This window comes from Mauremys mutica, chromosome 6 (assembly GCF_020497125.1).
Source record: "Mauremys mutica isolate MM-2020 ecotype Southern chromosome 6, ASM2049712v1, whole genome shotgun sequence".
Taxonomy (NCBI): domain Eukaryota; kingdom Metazoa; phylum Chordata; order Testudines; family Geoemydidae; genus Mauremys; species Mauremys mutica.
This window is the reverse complement of record NC_059077.1, coordinates 17,823,453-17,845,802: the sequence shown is the minus strand read 5'-3', so window position 1 is coordinate 17,845,802 and position 22,350 is coordinate 17,823,453. Positions and strand designations below refer to the sequence as shown.

The 22,350-nt window shown below is 39.5% G+C and overlaps 1 protein-coding gene across 1 annotated transcript in view; it reads left to right on the top strand.

Moving 5' to 3' along the window:
• MBD2 (methyl-CpG binding domain protein 2) overlaps positions 1–21,178 on the top strand; it is a 55,415-nt gene extending 34,237 nt beyond the window's left edge. Inside the window, exons 4-7 of the mRNA XM_045020699.1 lie at positions 4,896–4,986; positions 5,860–6,037; positions 14,888–15,029; positions 20,697–21,178. Coding sequence (XP_044876634.1) covers positions 4,896–4,986; positions 5,860–6,037; positions 14,888–15,017 — 399 coding nt within the window. The 3' untranslated portion in view covers positions 15,018–15,029; positions 20,697–21,178. The remainder of the gene's footprint in view (positions 1–4,895; positions 4,987–5,859; positions 6,038–14,887; positions 15,030–20,696) is intronic.
• The last annotated feature ends 1,172 nt before the right edge of the window (positions 21,179–22,350 follow it).

Below are 22,350 nucleotides of genomic sequence, written 5' to 3'. Positions count from 1 at the left end.
GCACCTTAAAGACTAACAAATTTATTGAAGCATGAGCTTTCGTGAGCTACAGCAAAGCTCATGCTTCAATAAATTTGTTAGTCTTTAAGGTGCCACAAGTACTCCTGTTCTTTTTGCGGATACAGACTAACACGGCTGCTACTCTGAAACCTCTGATAATAACAACACTGTTATCCATAAAGCCGAACAAGGCGCCTATCTTCCTATACGTAGAACAGGAAGCGATAGATGCCTTAGAATGCTATCCACAAGAGGAAGCACACTAGTCACAGAGCTGCATAAGCTAGCCAAAGGAAGATGCTGACCAGAGGCTGTTTGCTAAGCCCCACCTCTCTCTCAGAGATAGGCTCACAAGTCTGTGCTGCAGGGAGGTGCCTATCTCAGTTTAGCAATCCACAAACAAGAACCAGCTACCTGGAGTCCAGCATCTTAGATACCTAAAGCATTTCCTGCAGGAATGAGTTATGTGCTGGTTATGAGTTATGAGGGAGCTGGTTTGTGTGGCCACCGCACACTTTAAGGCCAGTGCTTAGAACGCTCACCTGGAATGTGAGAGAGCAAGGTTCAATTCTCCCCTCTCTGCCAGAGGGAGAGAGAGATTTGAATAGGGGTCTCCCACCTCTCAGGAGAGTGCTCCAATTGCTGATAGTCTGATGTAGGCCTCCTTAATCTCTCCTGTTGAAGGTCTTCCTCTGTGGATAAATAATGAAAGAGTGATTGGAGCAGAGAGATTGTTTTCACAGTCTCGCTTTCTTGGCCCAGTGTCTGTTCTACTATGAATAAATACTCAGTCATTGGACCAGAGAGAGACATGATCCACATTTTTTTCTTTGAAAAGTGAAAATATTGGGGAGGCAAAGTTATTTTATGATTTGCCAAACAAAAGGCTTCACTTGAAAAAATCAAAATAATCTAATTGTACAAGTGCAAAGGATCACCAACGGAAACCTGGCAAGGAAATAAAGTTCTACCCATTCTTGCAACTGTGGCTTCACATTTCCTCATTACTTCTCCCACCAGAGAAGAAGGGTAGCTTAGAGCTGACAAGTCAGGAGATAGTGGGCTGACTTTCTGGCTCTGTCACAGATTCCTGTGTCACTTTGGGCAAGTCACATAATCTCTTTCTTTCAATTCCCCCTCTGTAAAAGAATACTTCCTTATTTCACTGGAGTGCTGGGAGAATGACCAAAGAATGTACGCCACACTAACAGGATGAGGGACTCTATTCGGAGAAACAGTGACTCTGAGAAAGACTTGGATTGTGGTGGATAATCAGCTGAACATGAGCTCCCAGTGTGAGGCTGTGGCTAATGTGGCTAGTGTAGAAATAGGGGTATATTGAGTCAGAGTAGGGAGGTTATTTTACCTTTGTATTTGGCACTGGTGCAAGAGCTACTGGAATCTTGTGTCCGGTGTTGATGTTCACAATACAAGAAGGTTGTTGATGAATTGGAGAGGGTTCAGAGAAGAGCCACGAGAATGATTAAAGTTTTGGTAAACATGCCTTTTAGCAAAAGTTTCATGGAACTCAGTCTATTTAGTTTAAGAAGAAGGCTAAGAGGTGACTTCATCAGTCTACAACTACCTACATTTGATAACTACCCAAATTTGATAATAGAGGGCTTTTTAATTAGCAGAAAGAGATATAACAAGATCCCATGACTGGAAGTTGAAGCTAGATAAATTCAGACTAGAAATAAGGGGCAAATTTGTGTTGAGGTTTTATAACCATTGGAACAACTCACTAAGGGTTGTGGTGGATTCTCTATCACTGGCATTTTTTCCACTGGATATTTTTCAAAAAGACATGATTTTAGTTCAATGCACAGCTATTGGTCTTGAAGCAGAAAATAATTCAGGGAAGTCCGATGGCCTGTGTTATGCAGGAAGTCAGATTAGAATGATTTATCTATTTTAAGTATTTATATAGTCCCTATCACCATAGTATCTGAGCCCCTCACAGTTCTTAAAGTATTTATCATCATAACATCCCTGTGAGGTAGGGAAGTACTATTAATCTCCCTGAGCACTGGGCTTCCTACTCCAAGTTCTTTGCATATCCCTGCTCTCCAGATATCCATCCTGGAGCACCCATGTTTCTCCCAGTGCCTCCCCTGTGTCTCCTATTACCTAACCTTTCTCCCTGGCACCTCATGTCTATGTGAGGAATAGAGAGAGTGATTTGGGGAAGCAAGCTGGTGGCATCATAGAACAATAGTATCTGAAAGGAAAATCTACTCAGCAAAGAAAGCCCATCACACCAAGTCTTAGAGCCCTGGTCAGTTGACTCGGGCTCACACGGCTTGGGCTGCAGGACTAAAAATATCAGTGTAGACATTCCTACTCCAACTCTCATCAGGTTTCAGAGCCAAGGCTCCAGCCCAAGTCTGAATGTCTACACTGATATTTTGAGCCCTGCAGCCTGAGCCCTGGGAGCCCACGTAAATTGACCCAAGCTCTGAGACTCAGTACTTCAGGTTTTTCTTTGCAGTATAGACATACCCTGTGGTGTAATCTCTGTGTGCGGAGATGGAAGTTCTTGGGTGTTTAGCTAGAGTAACAGGGCACAATTTTGGAAAGGGAGTATTTTTAAAACTTTCCTTTGCAGAAATTAGTAGTTATTTTACTAAAATAACTCATATGTCCTCAGAAGAGTTGTTGTGCCAAACTGAGACTAAAATCAATGATTAAACTGAATTAGAAGGATTTAAATTCTTTTTCACTGCTTATGCTTATCTCAATGTACTCTTAGTTATAGAGTTGTTACTTACTCTTTCATAGTAACTAAAACATGGATTTCTTCAGTGTTCTAGAATTTTAAAGGCATTGTCACTTTATCCAAAGAGTGATATTGGTTCTTATAGGAAATCTATTACACTTCTTTGGAATTCAATGTTTTAAAGGTACAGAGAGTGGCAAATAATACAAATGAGACTCAGGATGCTAAGTGTATCCAGTTAAAAAAAATAAGATGCAAGGGAAATAATATGTGTCTTCAACTACCATCAAGGTACAGTAACAATATAACTTAAGGGAGGGAGATATAACTTAAAGGGGGAATCTGTTTCAGAAAAGAGTAGGACAGGAAACCCCTGGCCTGAAAATGAGGAAAGGAAAGCTTCAGCTAGAAATAAGAGTTCAGAAATTGAGTGAGAGTTCACAGGAAGAATTTTAGGATTCAGATTAAGTGTTCCTAGTTGTATGAACAAATGAGGAGTGACAGATATCTAAGGAAATTCTTGAGTCACAGCGATGTCCAAGAACAGGTTAGAACAATCTGTCAGTGGAACTATTGTAGTCAAGTAGTCCTACAATCAACACAAGTGTTGCGTCAAACTGGATGATCCAAAGGTCTTATACAGTTAAGATCCAATTTGTAAAACAATCATGAATATTTTGTTGTCCAGTTAAGAGAGCAGTGGTGTTGGGTCACTATCTGTAGAAAGTTAATCTCTTTTTACTTCCAGCATTCAGAGTAGGTAAATTATCATTCACCCACTGGTCCAGATGTCATGATGGAAGAAGCACAAGAATTCCCACAGCAATTGCTTGTCACATTTTCCTGTCAGTGCTTAAAAACAGTTGACATTATCATTAACCTTTTCCTCCCCATGGAGAGTGCCCTCTATCCCTGAGAAAATGGTTTCTCTTTAATGATTCTTGTTCAGAAGTTTATTGCATTTCAATATGAACTTGATTGTTTTTTTTAATGAAGGAAGCCTGAATATATTGAGTACACTCATTAATTCCAAAGTTAGGTGATGGGTGAAGGAGGGGGAAAATCAAATGTTATAGCCGCTAATCCCTTACTGTATGTGCTCTGTATCGGAGATCCCAACTAAGTGGTACATTACTAACTTGCCAAGAATGAAGGCAATGCCTAATTTTATTTCAAATGGAACTTATTCCTACCTGCTTTCAGTGTTCAGAGGTGATAGCTGTGGCGGCTATATGTCCAATTGTGCAGTGCTCTATCGTAACTGGAGTGTAGGCTACTCATACATGCATGAACTAAGAAGACCACAGTGAGTGGACATGTTGCCTCTAGCCAATTTTGGGGGAATTTTTAGGTTTTTTTTTAATGAACTTCACTAATATGGCTGGTTTGGTATTGTATTAAGAACTCAGAAGTACTGGCAGGAGGAGCCTAAGAGAATGTGTATGCTGTGTTTTACAAACTCTCAGCAGCGAGACTAAAAGCCTGGGTCTACAGTCTTGGGCTTGTGCTCTGGTGCTAAAAATAGCAGTGTAGACTTTACTGGAATGTGGGCTCTGAAGCTTAAGCAGGGGGTGGGCTTCAGAACCCAAGCTCCAACCTAAGCCTCAACATCCATCCTGCTGTTTTTAGTGTGAGCTCTGTGCGCCTGAGTCTCTACACCTGGGCTCTGAGACTCGGTACCGCAGATTTTAAAACACAATGTAGATGTATCGTAAAAGGCATAACACTGGTAGATAGAAGTAGAAAGAAGGAATCTGTACCATTCTGTAGGAGTATCTCAGGCCACTAATCCATTTTTTTTTGCCTGACAAACAGGTGGCAGAGGTAGAGAAAGTGGACTTCATTTGAATTATATTTCAGATAACTTTTTTAATTAGAAAATACTAAGGGTTTGATCCCACTGCCATGAAAGTCAGTGACAAAGCTCCTATCAGTGGAAGAATAATCATGCCCCAGTCTTTATGTAGTAAGTCGTGTGGATATTAAAAATGATATTACTCCTTTTTATTTAATAGGGTGTAGTTGTAGGCCACCAGTTATCACTTTCCTTGTTTAAGTGTCCTATGTGTTTTTATTGTGAATAAACTCTGTGCTAATATAAGCATGATTCTGTTTGTGCTATGCTTCCAAGTATATTTTTCTTGGCTAACAAGCAATCTCACTTTCCATCTTTCAGCTTTTCTGGGAGAAGAGGCTACAAGGCCTAAGTGCATCTGATGTAAGTGAACAAATTATAAAATCCATGGAGCTACCTAAAGGTCTTCAAGGTACTGTATGCCTTTAGTAACTACGCTATGCCTAGGAAGCAGAATGTATAAAAAAATGATCATGTTAGCTTTTCAGATATTCTTAAGCTGTTACAGTATGTATCTCCAACTTTGATTTACTTTAGTAGCCCTCAGATCTTGACATGTGCTTGCTGACAGAAACACTTGTCTCCTCAAAAGGGTTTTCTCTTTTATCGAGTTACTAACTTAACTAATATAAAGAACATTTCAGAGTTGTACTCTTTTCTTGGCACAAGTGCAACTGATGTGAAATTCAATACGTTATAGGTCACAGTTAGTAACTGTTTATTCTACCACATTGGAGACATCTATAGGAATTTGGAAGAGTTGTGAAAGACTTCACTACTACTTGCCAGCATTGGCTTCATTCCTTGTGGCACTGAAGTAAAGAGAATTGAGATACCAGTATAGATTAATGTTAAAAGCTACAAAGAGAAATTGTATTTCAAGACCAAATGTTACATTAATAAGTGTACTTGAAGACAAGATAATTGCTGAAGAAGGAACCCACATCATTAAATTGGTTGACCTTCTTTGAGTAAACTGTAGCCAATTTGTAAGTTAGCACTTTACAAATAGCAAATATAGTAGATATTTCAGTTTTTTTACTGTATATTAAAATTAAATTAAAATGATTTCAAAGTCATTTGTTAAAATGTCATTTGTATTTCATAGTCAGTATTGCCATTAAATATGTGGTCTTAAAGTGTATGCTCATACATCTGGATGACATATTATACATAGTTGTCTTGCAAACAGGAGAAATGTATGACTTTAAATGGCAGACTGCCTTGTGTACCTTGTATAGCCATCTGGTTAAATAAATTAATTGTGTTGTCATTTACATTTTAGGAGTTGGCCCAGGCAACAATGATGAGACCCTCTTATCTGCTGTTGCCAGTGCTTTGCACACCAGTTCTGCACCTATAACAGGGCAACTCTCTGCTGCAGTGGAAAAGAACCCAGCAGTGTGGCTCAATACATCTCAGCCCCTTTGCAAAGCATTCATTGTTACGGATGAGGACATTAGGTAAGGGAATTGAGACACGAAATTTTCAGTAAAATGTAAATTTTTGTATACTGAGCTTGCTCTTCATATCTAATGAAAAAACAGAACATATTCCAAAACATTAAACAGAATCATGTATTTCCCCATTTGAACCTGTTAGGTGTATCTGTTAAACTACAGAATAAACTGGTTGTTTCCTAAATATATTTGCATTTAACAGAATCAAGAAAAACGCTCTGATGGCTAGAGTGCTAGCCTGAGCCTTGGCAGACCTGGGTTCAAATCCCTACTCTGCCACAGACTTCCTCTGTGACCTTGGACAAGTCATTTTGTCACGCTGTGCCTCGGTTCCCCATCTGTTAAGTGGGGATAATAGCACTCCCCTACCTGAAAACAATGAGGCATTCAGATACCATGGAAATAGGGGCCCCAAATAAGTACCTTGGTTAGATTTTCGTTGATAAATTTGTTTGTAAAACATGAATACCCATTTTTCTATATGGTTTTTGAGCCACTCAGGATCTGAGCTCTATTTTAGCCACCATTTAGCTTTTTGCAATATATAAACTAGGCAGGATTGGAAAAGCTGGAGTCTGGATCCTTTTGTTGGCAAGCTCTTCACCTTGTTGCCTTGCACTCCAGTTTTTCTAATTGACAGAGCTGGGAATCAAATCCAAGAGTTTTGGCTCCCAGTTTTGTGCTCTAACCACTTTAAGCATTTCAACTTCTGGAATGCTGAACATTTCTTCCATCAGTTAAGAAGTCTCCTGAATAGTGTTGAGTAGGGTAGTATAAAACTGAATTTTTTTTTTTTTTTTTTTGTAGGAATGATTCATTCATGATTAATTATTCTATTCACTGTCATGCTTTTAATTTCCAAAACAGAGAACAAATATTACGTTCATATAATCTGAATGTGATGTCATTGCCTTTGTTCTATAGCAGGGATCGGCAACCTTTGGCACGTGGCCTGCCAGGGAAATCCGCTGGCAAGCTGGGATGGTTTGTTTACCTGCAGTGTCTGCAGGTTCGGCCGATCACAGCTCCCTCTGGCCGCAGTTCGCTGTACTAGGCCAATGGGGGCTGTGGGAAGCGGCGTGGGCTGAGGGGTGTGCTGAGTTAGAGAAACTAAATGACATGCTGAAGTCTTCCCAGGGAGCTGGTTTCAAAACCAGCATGGGGAACTGGAGTTCCTGACTTCCAGTCCAGGGTCCAGAGCTCTAACTCATGATGTGTTTTTTTTTTGTTGTTGGTTTTTTTTTTACCCTTTAAGGAATATCAACTTAAAAAATAAGACTTCTGTCTGAAAATATTTTACCTGTTTTGTTATAGTATGATTTTAGGTATTAATCATAACAGTAAAACTGAAGGACTGGGAGAAGAACTTTTTTTGTTTACATGTCACATTTGACAGCATTTTATTCATAGTATGGCAGCTTTTCCTGTACTGTCAGTGTGTGAGGTGTTTTTTTTTTTTTAACTTAACAAAGAAGATACACTTCTTAGAACAAAATTATAAAATCACAACAATTAGCCATGAGGATTCAGGGGCAGTGGCCAGTGTAGTAATTGAAATTACTTCTATCTCAATAGTGTCCTTTTTGACTGTTCACTACCAAGCACAGAATGCTTTCCTGCCCATTTGTGTAGGATTATTTTAACTTTAAACTTTATTACTGTCAGAAATGAAAAACAAACTTCACACAAAGACCATGTAAGAAACTAAAACAGTGTAAAAGGTAGCATCCTATCATAGCCTCTCTGTTATAACACAGCAAAAAAGGTAATAATTCTAAAAAACATAAATTGCATTGAAAACTTAAGGGATTGAGAGAAAAAGCTTTGCTCACACCTGATCAGAGGCAAGTAATGGCAATGAATTTTGCAGACAGAGCATAACAGCTACTTCCATAGAATAAAATTATTGCCAATTTGAGCCTTGGGTAACTCTTTATTAGGATAATTACCACCATTACAAATTTATTAGAGGCTACTTACCAGTTATTAAAGCCTACAAAAATTGTAAACACTTGTGTAGAGGTGGAATATCCATCCTTATTGTATGTTAGGATGAAGAATATACTGTTTTGTGTGTTTGGGATGGGGTGAGGGTTGTAAATCAAAAACTGGTCTCAAATGAAAAGGCACTGATTTTGTGGGACATCTTTTGTGCTTCTGCTATAACAGCAGCTAACTGCTATTTCTAGAGCTGTGTACATTTTTGCTGACAGAACAGATACAGCAGTGCTGGTACATAAACGAGAAAGTAAATCAAATGGAGCTGTATTGGCCTTCGCAGTGTGGAAAAAGTGAGGGGGGAAATCGTAGAGGAAGTTCAAACAACACTGTACAGTGGTCATGTACAGTTGTTTGGACCAACGTTTGCCTAAAAGAACACTTTATTTTGTGTTCTCCTCTGTATCTATAGCAGGGGTAGGCAACCTATGGCACGAGTGCCAAAGGTGGCACACAAGCTGATTTTCCGTGGCATTCACGCTGCCTGGGTCCTGGCCACCCGTCCGGGGGGGCTCTGCGTTTTAATTTAATTTTAAATGAAGCTTCTTAAACATTTTAAAAACCTTATTTACTTTACATACAACAATAGTTTAGTTATACATTAAAGACTTATAGAAAGAGACCTTCTAAAAACGTTGAAATGTATTACTGGCACACGAAACCTTAAATTAGAGTGAATAAATGAAGACTCGGCACACCACTTCTGAAAAGTTGCTGACCCCTGATCTATAGAATAAAGTGTATAAATGTAAAAGTCATGCTAGGCCCATTGTATAAAAATCTAGATAGTTGATGGTTTTGTTTTCTTGTACAATCTGTTTAAAGTATGTTCAGAGTTTGAAACTGTTGATCTTGGATTGCTCTGTTATTTAGGCGTGACATGGTTTCTTCCTGTAGCATATTTGCTACAGTTAAAACTAGTATAACTTAATTGTAATTTGATTTTTGGAAGGTTTGGCTTCTTCATATTCCCCCCAGCCATTCACATTCTTACAGTTTATATTCTTCAGTGTAATACTTTCCTACCTCCTCTGCCCACCACAAACATATACAAGTAGTAGTGTTGTGTGGTTCTAGTTAAGAAAAATAGCCACCAGAACATATGTTCAATGACCCATGTGTCCTATCTTGCTCCACAAAAGTTCCTAGGGTGAAATTCTTGCTCCATTGAAGTCAATGGCAAAACTCCCTTTGACTTCAGTAGAGCCAGTATTTTGCCTCCAACTTGTACTCTAGTTCTTTCTTCTTTTTTTTAAAAAGATGAATTTATTGAAACTGGGAAAGGTATTTATTTAATAACAGGCAACCTTACATTTTATTTGATCCAAAGAGAGAAATGCAGCCATATTTGTAACTCAGTCCAAAATCCTTAAATTAAAAACATAAAGTATCACTTACAAAAACATTTCAAAGTAGTTATCTAACATTTAGTATTCAGGACTAAACATTTTTCAACTTGACTAGGAAACTTGCAGCAAGAATGTCAAGTAACCTTGAGTCAGGGTTTTTACTTTTTCTTCCTGGTGGAATAAGTACAAGCTGCTTATGTGTAATTAATATTTCATATAATCACCAGCAGAGGGCACTTTTGCATTGCTGTTCTGCTTTTCCATCTGTACAAAGTACTGATCTTTAAGAAAAAGCTAACTAACTTTGGTAAGTTGGCAATTTCCATAAAAGTTTTAATAAATTGGTTTTGAATCCCTGTGTTGCTGCTGTGTTGCTCACCTGTAAGTGCTTGATGTGTGTTAAGTCAGCAACTTTATTGTATAATTGATGAACACAACTCTCATGGCTTTCAAACTATTTGATTAAATCAACAAGCTCTTTGCCATTCCTTGCGATTAAGTCAAGTTGAATCTGTAACTTTTCTGAATGGTTCAACAGATGTTTCAGCTCCATTAACACTTCTGTGTTTGGCGTGATTTTCATTTGCTCCTCCACAAAACTGAAGTAAAAAGTAATGTACTGTGCACCGTGTTCAGTAGCAGCATACCAGCTTCCTCATCTTCACTTACCTGGGTTGGGGGCAATTTTATTGGAAGATTTGAACCCATATCTTGGACTGTGATTTGCACATTGCTCTTTAAAACACAATTTTCTGCTCAGACAATGTTTAAAAACCTTTTTGATTGTTGCCTATTAGCTTGTTAACATCTAGTAAATTGGGCCTCCAGATATCACTAGCATTACAGGTAAAATGAACTGAGTAAGGCATTAATCTCTGAAGCAGTTGATTATAGGATGCGTTATCAGAGATAAATGCACTGATACCATCGAAATCCACCTCAGAGGTATTCAAGCACTTGCAATAGTTTATGCAATGATGTTGTAATTAACAGACTGTAGGTAAATTGGATCAGCGAGGACAGCTTTCAGTTCCAAGTCAGATGTGTATTCACCATTTAGACCTTGCAAAACAAATAAAATATGTAACACAACTGATCTTGGGTACCAGTTGATAGGTCAGTGACCATGGACAAGCATCTAGACTGACTGCTTCACCATAATCTCCTGCTTGTGACACTTTAGGTCACAGCTGAGCTGATGAAGGAATTGCTCCATCATTTTCTACATTCTGTCTGAAGAATTCCCATAGGTTTTGGTTGTCCAGTTTGTTAAGCGGAATATTTATGCAAATAAACACCTCTGTTAGTCAAATTAGGGAGCTACATGGTTCTGGGTTTTCAGTGGAATTTTGAAACAAGAAAATCTCAATTTTTTTTTTCTTCCCAAGTAAAGCTTCACTTTGGGTTTCTGCCTTTCTCTTTTGGCAAATGCCTGTCAAGACACTTTTTGGTAATCATCTACAATAGGTACAGAAGAGTTGACCTGCATCAGTGTATAAAACTCTTGGTTGATACTGCTTCACATGATCTGTGCAGACACCTTTTTAGCCTTTTAGAGACATCCATTTTCTTGTTTGTGTTTCCCACCTAGATTGCATTTCAATCTATTCACAATACAACTCTCTATGCCACACATGCGTACAGCACTCTATGGTGTACAGGCTGGACAGTTTGCTAAGGTGATTTTTTTTGTATGAAATACATTATATTATATACATTTTCATCTTTAGAGAATATTGAAAAATCACGTTTTTTGGGTATTTTCACAATTTCCATGCACTCTGAAATCATGACTTACACCGGGTCTTACGTGTGAGTAATCAACTCTCAGGCTGGCCATGTCTATGGGTGCTACAGCAGCACAGTTATGGCCACTGTTGTGCCCTAATGTAGGCGCTACCTACAACAATGGAAGGGATTTTTCCATCACTGTAGGTAACCCACCTTTCCCAGTGGTGGGAGTCTTCTGTCTACTAGCTGTATCTACACCAGGGGATACGTAGGCGTAGCTACGGCGCTCAGGGATATGCTGACCTAATTTTTATGTGTAGACCAGGCCTGAATCAAGATGCTGGAGAGAATTATGAAAATTAGGGTAAAAAGACAGTTTTGCCTCTGCTTTTACATCAGCTTTTCTACTGACCTCTGCTGCTTTGTTTTGTTCTGCTCTTACTCCCTGTGGAAGAGAGGGGACGTACTTTGGGGAGTTCTAGGGATTGCATCTGTTCAGCTGAGCAGCTCCAGTGACATCCTCACAGGTCTCCTGCTTCCATGTTCGCTTGAGGCAGATTTCTTAGTATCTTTGCTGCCACCGCAAATGGAAACGAAGGCACTGGATCCTCTTATATCCATCTAGCACACATTTCTTATGGTCCAGATTGGCTTCTACCTTTGACAAGCTCCAGTGATTTAGGTATACATTTTTTGTGCAAATGCTTTCCTGCTGAAAAATATCTTGTCAAAACTGAAAGTTTCCACAGAAAAACGTCAGTTCTGATGCAAAATTACAGTTTTCTTGTGGGGAAACTTCAAAAAGAAATTTTTTGTTTCAGAGAAACACTTTGGAATTTAAATAAGAAATTTCTTTCATTTTGACTTAAAATGTCATTTTCAATTTGAAAAAACAAAACAAAATGACATTTGGATTTTAGTGTCAGTTTGAAATTAAAATTCTTGTTTTGAATCTGTTCAAAAGTTCCCATGGGAAAATGAAAATTTTTCACAGAAGAAATTTTAACTGGAAAATGTGGGGAGAAAGTAGAGAAAAATACCGTCTTCAGTGATCAGAACTACTCAAGTGAGAACACTTCCTAGGTATGGCTGTGATTATAGGGCATAGAGTGCCATTATCAGAGGATCTGGACATACCCTGGACTCTGATTCTGCTCTGATTTATATCAGTGAAAATCTGAAGGAAATGGAACTACACCAATGTAAAATTAGTGTAAGAGAAAAATTTTAGGTCCATTGACTAACTGGGCGGTATCTCTTGAATTTCCTGACCTATACTTTGGAGAGCTAGTTCATGTTGCCTGAACTTTGCGTAAAAATAAATCATATTAATTAGGTTACTGTGCCCAACACTGCTAAAGTCCAACCTAATGTGACGTGCTGAGCAGAAAGATGTTGAATCAAGTTTTAACAAGACCTTCTTTTACCTACAGTGTGAACTTGACATAAAACGTGAAATGAAGCTTATTGCATCTTAAACTTTTCTAACATTGTATCCATATGCATATTGTGGCTTAATAAATTACCTAGGTTAATGCATAGTGAGATCTCCATGCCTGGGCCAGAGCAGCATAAAGGGTCTTAAAAGCCCCATATCTATCCAGGGAAAGAATCCCTTGGTTCAGGCACTGCAGAAGACAGACAAAAGACTGCCTTTTGAGTAACTCCTCAGGACTGATGGTGGGGCTGAGTCCAGAAGGGGTATGCTAGGGGTGGGGCTGCAGCACTGAAGCCCATAGGGCAATATAGGGAGATTTTTGTAACTTAGACACCCAGGACTGTCTAATTTACGCTGGGGACTCCTCCAGCCTCCAGGAACAGCCCAGGATCAAGAGGGGTAGACACTTGACTGTCACCCTCAGTGGCGGCTCTAGCCATTTCGCCGCCCCAAGCACGGCGGCACGCCACGGGAGGCGCTCTGCTGGTCGCTGGTCCCGCGGCTCTGGTGGACCTCCCGCAGGCGTGCCTGCGGATGCTCCACCGAAGCCGTGGAACCAGCGGACCCTCCGCAGGCACGCCTGCGGGAGGTCCACCGGAGCCGCCTGCCGCCCTCCTGCCAGAGCACCCCCCGCAGCATGCCGCCCCAACCACGCACTTGGTGTGCTGGGGCCTGGAACCGCCCCTGGTCACCCTCCCACAGGCTAAGAGTTCTATGCTGTGACTCTAAGAGATCTGTTTAAATTGGGTTTTGTAACATTCTCTTAAAATTTGCAAAACTCTACAAGGCACAGGACAGAATTTCATTCAAGTTGTTTTAAAATACTTATTTTTAATAGATGTAAGTTGTCTGTGTATTGGTGGCTTGTTTTCTTAAATGAAACTGAAATTAACACAGCTGTCTGTTTAGCAGCTTCTTCTGTAGCATCAAAGTGCGTTTTGAACTAACATTTTTATCTGAAGTCAGAATAGAACTTGAAATAGTTTTGATTAGAGACAATATCCAGATAAAAACTATACCTTTAAAATCTTTCCTGTTGTGCTAGCACTTCAGTGTATTCAGTTCTGATAATATAAAATTTAAAAAAGTCACTGTACCGTTTTGTTACATTATACTCAGGTTGAATAATTAAACAAAACCAGTCAATTGTAAGTGTGTTTTTCACTTTATCGTTTCCAGCTGTGGTGATTAGATTCATGACCTGTCAGGGGAATGTTTGAATATTAACTCACTTTCATCTAAATTTAAAACTCCAGTAACTATCTGTTTAAATTGGGTTTTATAAAATCCTCTTAACACTTGCAAAACGTAGATTTTGAGTCTTAATTATGTTGATTCCCTTTTTAACTTTTGCTCAGAACAAGTTAGATGGATAATAAAATATATTTTATGGGTTTTAGTAAACTAGTGGCCATTTAAAAAATGTTCTCAGGTGTGGAGTGACATTTAGAACCTAGAGGAATTTTCCCATCAAACTATAACTCTCTAAGGCCTGGTCTACACTGGGGGGGGTTCGAACTAAGGTACGCAAGTTCAGCTACGCGAATAGCGTAGCTGAACTCTAAGTACCTTAATTCGAAGTACTTACCCATCCTCACGGCGCGGGATTGAAGTCCGCGGCTCCCCCGTCGACTCCGCCACCGCCGTTCGCGGTGGTGGAGTTCCGGAGTCGACGGGAGCGCGTTCGGAGTTCGATATATCGAGTCTAGATGAGACACGATATATCGAACTCCGAGAAGTCGATCGCTACCCGTCAATCCGGGCGGGTAGTATGGACGTACCCTTAAGTAGAGTTCATATTTGTGGACTAAAAGTTTGAACTGTCATCTCAGAAAACATGATTTCTGTAGTGCTTTTAACATCTACTTTAGAAACAAATCCTTGGAAAGTGCTCTTTTACACTTGCTGTGGAAGAATTTATATATACTGGTAAAACCTCAGAAAAAATAGTGTAGTCTGGCAGAGCACTTATAGTTTTTTCCTCTGTTCCATATTGTGATAAAGTAGGTTGTGTATTTTTGAGCCACAACTGATGAGCCCTGAGAACTTATGCAGTTATGTTTTGAGTAGGTTATGGGTCTGTGAGAGCTAAATTGGTGGCTGAATATTTACAGTACACAAAAAAAAAAAATCCAAAAAATCCTTTTACCTGGTGCTGTGAAAGTCAGTTTTGTAGTAGGATTCATTACTTCAACTTTAAGGTGTTTCTGTTTAGACTAAATACCCTAGTAAAACCTTTTCTTATGAGTGAAGGCGAGGCAAATGTTATAGTCCTACGTTAATATACACACAGGATTGCTATTGTTTCAAATGTTTGTCGCTCTGTTTTTGAAACAGAAAGCAAGAAGAACGGGTGCAACAGGTGCGTAAAAAACTGGAGGAGGCACTTATGGCAGACATCTTGTCGCGGGCTGCTGATACAACAAAAGATATGGATGTGGAAATGGACAATGGAGATGATGCATAAGAAAAGGATCAGGTAACGCCAGAACTCCAGGTGGTTTTTCTAGGAGATTGGAAAACTTTGTAGTTATTAGCAGTGTTGATCTTAACAGCTGTTCATCTTAACACTGTCACTGAGTCACCCAGTGGGCACTTACATCTCACTCAAAAGTTGAGCCCTGTTTCATCCCATACAAGTATCAAGGAACATACATTGTGGCTGACAAAATACTAAATTGCTACCTCTGCATGCATACTAAAACACAGAATATTAGAAATATGCTGTCCAGGCTACCAGTGCAACTGGTAAAAGAGGAAAACGTGACTCTTTGGCCCATTCCTGAAAACCCTTACTCATGCGAATAGTCTGTTTGAATAGAAAGTGGGTATTGATGCAAAACAGTGGTCAAATTCTGCAACATTAACATCTAAGGCTTCAACTTTTTTGAACATTCTACAAAAATTAATGATTTCTCCATCTTTTTTGGTGAAAATTGCTTGAGTTCATAATTGCTTCCTCCTTGGATTTCATTTATCCTTAACCATTATCTGATGTACAGAATTTGCAGAATTACAAAGGGCTTACATTTCATCCAGTCCTATTTTTTTTTCTTTTTTAAAAAATGTATTTAGTGTTTTTTCTAAAATAACTTCCCATGCCACAGGACAAGAGGGTTCTAATTCTTTCATTCAGCAATGGTATATAATGTATAGAATCACAGAAATGTAGGTCGAGAAGGGACCTTGTGAGGTCATCTAGACCATCCCACTGTACTGAGGCAGGACCAAGTATATCTAAATCCTCCCCGACAGGTGTTTGTCTAACCTGTTCTTAAAAATCTCAGATGACAGGGATTCCATAACCTCTCCTGGTAACCTATTCCAGATCTTAAATATCCTCATAGTTAGGTTAGATGTTAGGGAAAATTTTCTAAATCTCCCTTGCTGCAGATTAAGCCGATTTCTTCTAGTTCTATATTCAGTAGACATGGAGAATAATTGATCACTGTCTGTTTTATAACAGCTTATACATGTTTGAAGACTGTTATCAGGTCCCCCTAGAGGAAACAAGACCTACAAGAAAAAGTAAACCAGTGATATGACCAACTAAGCAGGCATAGTTATAAAATTGAACATAATTAAGACTGATATTATGTGGGTCAATAGGAGACTGTACAGGGAAAGTGGATGTAAATATTTATGGAGGATAGTTAAACCAGACCAACCAGTTAAACTACCACGGTGACTGGTTTATGGAAGACAGCCATTGAACGTTGAGATACAGTCCAGACTGGGCAGTGCTGGAAGGGCGTGGAATAACATCTCAGGTGTTGTTTATGACAAGCATATGCCACTGAAAGCCTAATAATATAGAACAATGATGTGCCCCACAATGCTATGTGATACAGAACCATGGCAGGTTCAAAGCCTGCAGGTATTTTGAGATGAGATGTCTCTATGCTATAAAAAGAGTTATACAAAGAGACAGATTTTAAAATGAAAGCCTTAGGAAGGAAATCAATGTCAGTTATATGGCTGACAAAATCCAGCAAGCACAACTTTGCTGGTTCAGACACATACAGAGGATGAAAGAAGAGGATCTGGTAAGTGGCAGGAGAGGGTGGTAGGAAAGAGGCTATGAGGAAAGCTAAGGAAGCAATGGATGGATTGCATCAAAGATGATGGTAAGCAGGTAGACCTTAGTGCTGCCTCGGACAAGTGAGGATGGCAGATGCTTGTATGAGGACCTAACCCCACATGATGGGATAAAGGGAAAAAGAAGAACTCAGGTCCCCACTCAGTCAACTTTTCTCAAGACTAAACGTGCCCAGTTTTTTTTAGTCATTCCTCATAGGTAGGGCCCTATCAAATTCACAGCCATGAAAAACACATCACAGTCCTTGAAATGTGGTCTCACTCTGTGAAATCTGGTCTTTTGCTTTTAGCCTATACTGTACAGATTTAATGAGGAAGACAGGCATTTCTCAAACTGGGGGTCCTGACCCAAAATGGAGTTGCGGGGGGGGTCGCACGGTTATTTTAGGGGGGTTGTGGTATTGCCACCCATACTTCTGTGCTGCCTTTAGAGCTGGGCGGCCAGAGAGCAGCGGCTGTTGGCCAGGATCCCAGCTCTGAAGTCAGTTGCCACTTTTCAGCTGCCCAGCTCTGAAGGCCATCAGCAGCACGTAGAAGTAAGAGTAGCAGTACTGCAACCTCCCCTATAATAAACTTGCGACTCCCCCCACAACTTATTTTTGGATCAGGAGGCCTACGATTACGACACCATGAAATGTCAGCTTTAAATAGCTGAAATCATTAAATTTATGATTTTTTAAATCCTACGACTGTGAAATTGACCAAAATGGACTGTGAATTTGGTAGGGCCCTACTCATAGGTCAGATTTTCTAGACCTTTTATCTCTTTTGTTGAGCTCGTCAGGACTCTCTCCAGTTTGTCCACATCTTTCTTCAAGTGTGGCACCCAGAACTGGATACAGTACTCCAGCTGAGGCCTCACCAGTGCCAAGCAGACGGAACACTTACTTCCCAAGTCTTACATACATCCCAGAGAACTATTAGCCTTGTTGGTGACTGCGTTACACTGTTGGCTCATGTTCAGTTTGTGATCAGTTATAACCCTGAGATTCTTTGCAGTACTTTGCCTAGCCAGTTATTCCCCATTTTATATTTGTGCATTTTTGATTTCGCTAACATTTAACTCTTGGAGGGCAACCACATTGCTCTCCTGAACATTCACAACTTCCACTGAAGCCAACTAGAGTTGGGTGCATATTAAAGGGTCTCAGACTTTAGATTTTTTTTTTAAAAAAAATCCTGAAATAGTAGAAACACGCAACATAATAAAATACTTAAGTAAAAATCATCCTAGTGCAGAAAGATTCTATTCTAAGCCCAGTGAACCACAATAGTGAATTTAGTCCTTTGTACTGAGTGAGGTTACTGACTTCTAACATATATAAAGCTCCCCTTTTGATTTTTTGGGGCGGGAGGGTGAAAAGATGGACTAGGGGTGAAATTATTTTTGTTCAATCTAAATGAATGACTATGACCATACCTTTCCTCCTTCGCTTAGTTCTGCTCAAATCACCTCTTCTAACAAATTTAATAAATATTTTTGTAAGCACTCAGATACTTGTCTGTTGCCTGTGAACTCTTCTTTTCTCCTGCGTTCATTGGAGGCTGTGTAGTTGGGGGAGTAGCTCAGGAGCTGTGCGCCTTTTCAAGAGCCTTCAGACGTGTAGCAAGCAGGCAAGATTTAGACCCTCTCTTTTCAGAGCTATCTTGAGAATTAGCTTTTCCATATCCAGTCTAATAGAAATGACACACTATCCCCACAAAACATGTGGCCTAAAAAAAATCTGCAGCTAAACACCTGCAGCTGGCCCACGTCAGCTGACTTGGACCTTTTAATTGCAGTGTAGACATTTGGTCTCAGGCTTGGGGGTCCCAAGGGTCCCAGAACCTGGGCTGCAGCCCAAGCCCGAACATGTACACCAGGTAAACAGTCCTGTAGCCCAAGCCATGAAATCCTAAGTCAGCTGACACGAGGCAGCCACAGGTGTTTAACTGCAATGTAGACAAACCCATAGTGACTCTATATTCCCCTCCACCCCACTGCTCTCAGCTTGGCAGATAAGTTCAGTTAGAGCAATCCTACTAGGCTGTACACTGTATCTGCCGTGAACACATGCAACCCTCTATTTAAGGACAGTTATACCTGCTCTACTTAAGAATGGAAACTTTGTTTCTGCTGTTCACTTCTTTCCTCAAAATGGTCCCATCCACCCTAAATGTTCTTCTCTAGAGCATATACCAAAATAGAGCTTCCTTCACTTTTCCAAAGGAGAAGCATTCCCATTTCTCTCATCCAGAATAGCTTGAATTTATTGCTTTACATGCTAGGTTGTTACTAAGTTGATCTGTACAAGTATTTGCTAAACCCTTTTAGAAATAATTATCCAGAAGGATGACGACTAATTTCCATGTTCCTACTGAGCTAGAATTCTGAAAGTTGGTACTCATTCACTATGGGATCTTGAGTACAGGAAGCAATCCAAACTTTGAGATGTGAGCTTTCCTTAAAAAGTAAGCAAAAAAATAACTTAAAAGAATGTAGTCTTGTGTGAGATGGTCACATTGGATCTGAGTCCTCCAATTTGGAGAAATTTAAAATCAGTCAGTTTCATTTCATGGAGTTTAGTCAGAAAAGTTGTTGAGGCATATTAATACGCTTGCTGATGTAGTCCAGCGTGTAGCTTAGGAAGTGATCATATTTATTAAAATCTAAAGTGAACTAGATGGGGTGAGGCATAGGCACTGAGCCACTTCAGTGATCTAGTAAACCATTTGAGGACTAGTGAATGGAGTTGTTCTGGGAGAGGAAATCGTTAACGTTAGAACCATGCTCACATCTGCATGGTAGATCTTGATGCAGACATTCTGTTCTCCTTCATTCACAGCTCTCCCACTCATCAGTGGAGTGTGTGTGCATGTTGCCCTAAGCTTGCACAGAGGTGGACAATTATGTACAAACGTTGTAAAACTTGTAGGTTTTAACAGTAGCCTGTACTCTTACATGATTTACTTATAATATTTTGAGCAGCTAGCACAATGTTGGTGCTACATAAATATGAATTTGATATGGATTGTGTGAGGGGACACTTATCTGGTTGGTCTGCATAATAGACTAGTGGCTGTCCTGCTGCTCTCCAATGCATTGAAAACTTCCTAACTAGCTCAGGGTACAGATATTTGCCATTGAATCTGCAGTCCCTGTCAGTTGTCGCTGTTAATAACTTTCCATGTAATGAGACCTTAATTATGTATATTTGAGAGGGTTGACAAATGCAAGAACTTTACAGTCTTTATATATGCGAAACTTCAAAGTTATAGAGTCAAGAAACAAATAGGTCAGTAGCATGAAATTTTTATTGTCTAACAAATAATTATTTTGAAATGGATATTAATGAGGTTATAATATAGACCTATTGTGTTTTATAGTGATGATCCTTATTTTCATTAGTTAATTCTGCAGAAATTTGACTTATTTAAACTTAATAATAGACCTTTATGTAGTTCCATCAAAAATGGATTTGTTATATATACATAGCCAGCATGCTATCTTTCTATTCTGTTTTCTTCTAACAGCCATTTTAACTGCACACTTGAGTAGGATTTTTGAATAAGTGATCAGTTTGTGTATATGGTTGGTTGCTTAAAAACTTTAAACTGGAAGAAAATGTGTTATTGAGATTAACTTTTATATATTATGTAATATATATAAAAATGGAAGTTATTTATCAAAAAAATGAAAAATTAGGTTAAGGAGCAATGTAGCTAAATGCTATAGAAATGCAGGTCACATTTAAGAGTATATTCATAAATAGTTTATAAAGGATTAGATGTTATAAACATGTTACATATGTGAGTAAAGTTAGATGGTTATAAGTACATCAGTTTAAGTGGTTATAAGTAACTTATTGAACTGTTGGCCTGTTACAGTCCATTAACCATTTATTAAAACATCGATTATTTATTAGCCTTTTGTCAGCTATTTATAAGTGTGCCCGAAATGTGACTGAAACACACCTAAGTTGTTCTGATTTAAATTGTGATCAACCTATCATTTCTCCAAAGAAATACTTTTACTTTTGATTTATTTATATCTCTCTCTAACTTACAGGTACTTTAACTGACTTGTCCCAGGAGGAATTTCCTAAGAAAACAGAGGCACTTTCTCCTTCGGTCTTTCATTGTAAGAAGAAATGGACCCATGCACATTTATATAGCTTTCTAATAGCATTAAAACCAATGCCTTTTTAGACTCCTATTTTTGATGTAAATATCTTATTTGAAAAACGAACTTTATTTTGTGTCCTACGACTTAAAATAGTCTTTTTTTAAAATATCAAACAGTACCCTTAAACTGAAGCTGAGCTTTTGAGACTAGGTTGCAAACCTACTGGAATTATATTGCCTGTACTTAATATTTGTTTTTCCTGTGGTTTATAATAATGATGGATCAGGAGAAAAAGGATGGATCAGGAGAATTAAAGATTATTGTGACTCAATGTATATAAACAGATTTTTATACTGCTGTTGAGTGAAAACACCTGTACATTCTTCCATCATCACTGTAAAGATAAATAAATGATTATATTCAGAGCGACTGGAAATTGTTCTGTTATGGGATAGAGCAAGCAATGAACTTGTGTCCCTGCGCCCAGTTCCAGTGCCTATTGCCTCCTTGTTCTGTCAGCTGAGATTGGTAGGCTGGGGAAAGGCATACATGTCCAAATGTGCTTTTGTTGCCCAAAGCAGAGCCTGTAGGAAATTTGTCTGAACTTAGCAGCAGCTGCTGGATTTTCACCTGAAAGGAAATATAGGTAAAGTACAACAGACTAAACCAGAACTGTTTGAAGGTCAAAATGAATCAATTGCCTCCTCGCTTCCCTGGCTTCCTTATAGCTATCTGCTGGCAACTGCCACACACCTGTTGGCCAAGCTGGGAGAGTTCTTTTACGTAGTCTCTCTTTACACTTAAGATAAAGCACATGGGGTCAGCAGTGTCTTACATGAGCAATCCCACTGAGTTTCTGGGGGCCTGGTGGAGACCTAGTTAATCCAAAAGAAAGAAACCTGGGTCCTGATTGGTGGAACACAAAAGTTCCTAATTGGCCAACTCCCCCTAGTTAATCCAGAAGGAGGAAGAAGAAATCATCCAAACCTCTGGGCTCCACCCTGCTTTGGACTGCTCACCCAGCAATACTGGTTCCTCTCTCCTGTCCTGACCTCCTGCTTTCTTGACCCGGCCTCATTCCTGGTACCCGACTCTTGGTCCTTGACCTCAGCTCCTTCTTGTTCTGAAACCTGGCTGGCATAGGGATCCGGATCCTTGCCCTACACTATCCACTAGGACTGGCTGCCTACATACTGGCCCTGAAACAGGTAGGTTCCTGTATATGGGAGGTAAGTAGAAAGTTCATAGGCAGAAAGGCTGGAACTTACAGGCCCTGGGAATTTTGGAATAGCATTGGCGGACTATCCAAAGACGAGCTCAGTGGCCTATACTTTAGCTGCATCCTTACTACAAAGTGAGTGGCAAAAACATGCAGTATAGCTTATACCTATACCACCAGAAGACATAAAAGCACATGTCCAAGGGCTTTGTGTGTGGATGTGTGACATATTGGGGTGCAATCCAAACCAGTGGAGGTCTGTGTCATCCCTGCTCTGCAACCTGGGTTGCCTTACAATGCTTTGCTGCTGTAGCCTCCAGCATAAACTGCTCACAAACAGCATCCAGCATGCAGGTCACTCCCAGAGGTGTTTGCGTA